At 58.0% G+C, this 2,421-nt stretch overlaps 1 protein-coding gene across 1 annotated transcript; it reads left to right on the top strand.

Annotated features, from left to right (window-relative positions):
* On the top strand, positions 1 to 1,871 carry LOC147960274 (peroxidase P7-like). Its single transcript, XM_087537771.1, has 3 exons — positions 1 to 776; positions 857 to 1,048; positions 1,125 to 1,871. The coding sequence occupies exons 1-3, from the start codon at positions 558 to 560 to the stop codon at positions 1,674 to 1,676; spliced, it is 963 nt and encodes a 320-aa protein (XP_087393897.1). The 5' UTR covers positions 1 to 557; the 3' UTR covers positions 1,677 to 1,871.
* The last annotated feature ends 550 nt before the right edge of the window (positions 1,872 to 2,421 follow it).

Raw genomic sequence — 2,421 nt, 5'->3', positions numbered from 1 at the left:
TTGATCAGCGGGGACTGCAAAGTTGATCAATGTTAGCCCGTTATAAAAATAATGAATTGAAGGAAATTGTACCATGAACTTTGCGTATTAACAAGAGTCAAAGGAGTCCTGCCCTGTCTTGACGACAGTATACATCTGCATGTACGCATCCACTCCCATCCCATCCCATCCCATCCCATGAGGCCATATGCGTCAATCATTCCAACATATTCCTCACTCCCAAGTTGCATGCATCGCTGCATCGATGTGATCCACGCCGTCGTGCTCCGCATTGATCTGATGCGGCGCTAGCGCTAGCGTCCAACCTTAATCAGCCCACCGTCACCTTCCCCGCCGGTCCGTCCTCGGCAACCACATTAGTCAGCCCGTACAGCTCGACTTCCGGCGTCCAGCCTATCACCCCCCTCCCCGGAGCATCTGCCGCCATATGCAAGCACGAGGTAGCTATACGGAGACGCACGCACGCACACTATATATACGCTCCTAAAGCCATGCCTCCCTTCTCATCAAACCATTAAACAGTACGGGCTTCCTCATCTACTAGCTCGTCGTTAGCTATGGCCGCCACCGCGGTGAGGTGCCTGCTCATGGCCGCCGCTGTCCTGGCCCCGCTTTTCGCCGGCTCCGAGGGTGCGTATCTGACGCCCAAGTTCTACGACCGGAGGTGCCCCGGCTTGCCGGGCATCGTGCGGGCGGCGATGACGCAGGCCGTCGCGGCCGAGCCGCGGATGGGCGCCTCCATCCTCCGTTTGTTCTTCCACGACTGCTTCGTCAATGTGAGTGGGAGTACACTACAGTGGTGCCATTTCGTCGGCTAATATAGTTGATTTGCTGATGTCGAAGTGTTCCTGCGCAGGGCTGCGACGCGTCGATCTTGCTCGACGACACCGCCAACTTCACCGGCGAGAAAAATGCGGGGCCGAACGCCAACTCGGTGCGCGGCTACGACGTCATCGACACCATCAAGGCCCAGGTCGAGGCGGCCTGCAAGGCCACCGTCTCCTGCGCCGACATCGTCGCCCTCGCCGCACGGGACAGCGTCAACCTGGTAATCAGTTGCTCTGGTTCATCCGCGATCGATCCATGCATTCCTATATAGAGATTCATACTACTGTACAATGCAGCTCGGCGGGCCGACGTGGACGGTGCAGCTGGGCCGCCGCGACGCGCGGAACGCGAGCCAGAGCGCGGCCAACTCCAACCTCCCGAGCCCGGCGTCCAGCCTCGCCGGCCTGATCACCACGTTCGGCAACAAGGGGCTGACGCCGCGGGACATGACGGCGCTGTCCGGCGCGCACTCGCTCGGGCAGGCCCGGTGCGCCACCTTCCGCGACCGCATCTACAACGACACCAACATCGACCCCAAGTTCGCGGCGCTCCGGAAGCTGACGTGCCCGCAGACCGGCGGCGACGCCGCGCTCGCGCCCATCGACGTGTCGACGCCGACCTGGTTCGACACCACCTACTACGACAACCTCGTTAACAAGCAGGGGCTTTTCCACTCGGACCAGGAGCTGTACAACGGCGGCTCGCAGGACATCATGGTGAAGGTGTACATGCGCAACCCGGACACATTCGCCATGGACTTCGGCAAGGCGATGGTGAAGATGGGCAGCCTCATGCCGTCGGCGGACACGCCCACGGAGATCAGGCTGGACTGCAAGAAGATCAACTAATATAAGGTCAACCGGATCGGAGGATGAACCTGTGGTGTCCAGTCCGGACGAATTCGCGAGGCTATGCATGCTCACAGCTTCACTCAGAGTACATTGAGCAGCCAAAAGGGCTGTTAGCCGATATGGGAGTGCTCCCATTTCCATTTTGTTGCTGGCAATTGTAATGATCAATTAATTAATCAAGATTCTTTTCCACGAGACTGGGGTAGATGGATTAGCTTGAGGTGAGATCGCACTCAGTCCGATAGCGAGCATACTCCAACGGAGTCTACTGACACATCTCAACAGCACTATGACAGACGTCAAACCGGTAACAATTAAAAATCAAACTTGCTGCATCTGATCTGTTAGAGCCTAAACAAAACACTTAATTTACCTGCGTCCCCGATAACTAATGCAGTGCAAGTTGCCACGCACAGTCGAGCGCGGCATGCGTCATGGGCACGCACGGCGCACGGCCCCAAGTTCAGCTGGGAGCAAACATGCGCGCACGGTGGCATGCATGCTGATGCTGAGATGACAATGGCAGGCCGCCGGGCCACTTGCCGGGGACGAGACAGATGCCCGCCGCCTCGTCACGTGGGAGGGGTACCTACCTGTTTGTCGCAAGGCGTTGTGACGACGCGGAGCCGCACGTTTGCCTTCCCTTGAGGCGCCGGCTGGCTGACTCGATCGGCTCGGCCCTTCCCCGCAATTAGAGGCAGAAATTACATATTTGATCTGAGGGCCAAATTAAATAACAAAC

Source organism: Triticum urartu, chromosome 7A (assembly GCF_056163025.1).
Source record: "Triticum urartu cultivar PI428250 chromosome 7A, HENAU_Tu73, whole genome shotgun sequence".
Classification (NCBI taxonomy): domain Eukaryota; kingdom Viridiplantae; phylum Streptophyta; class Magnoliopsida; order Poales; family Poaceae; genus Triticum; species Triticum urartu.
This window is presented reverse-complemented; position numbering and strand designations above follow the sequence as displayed.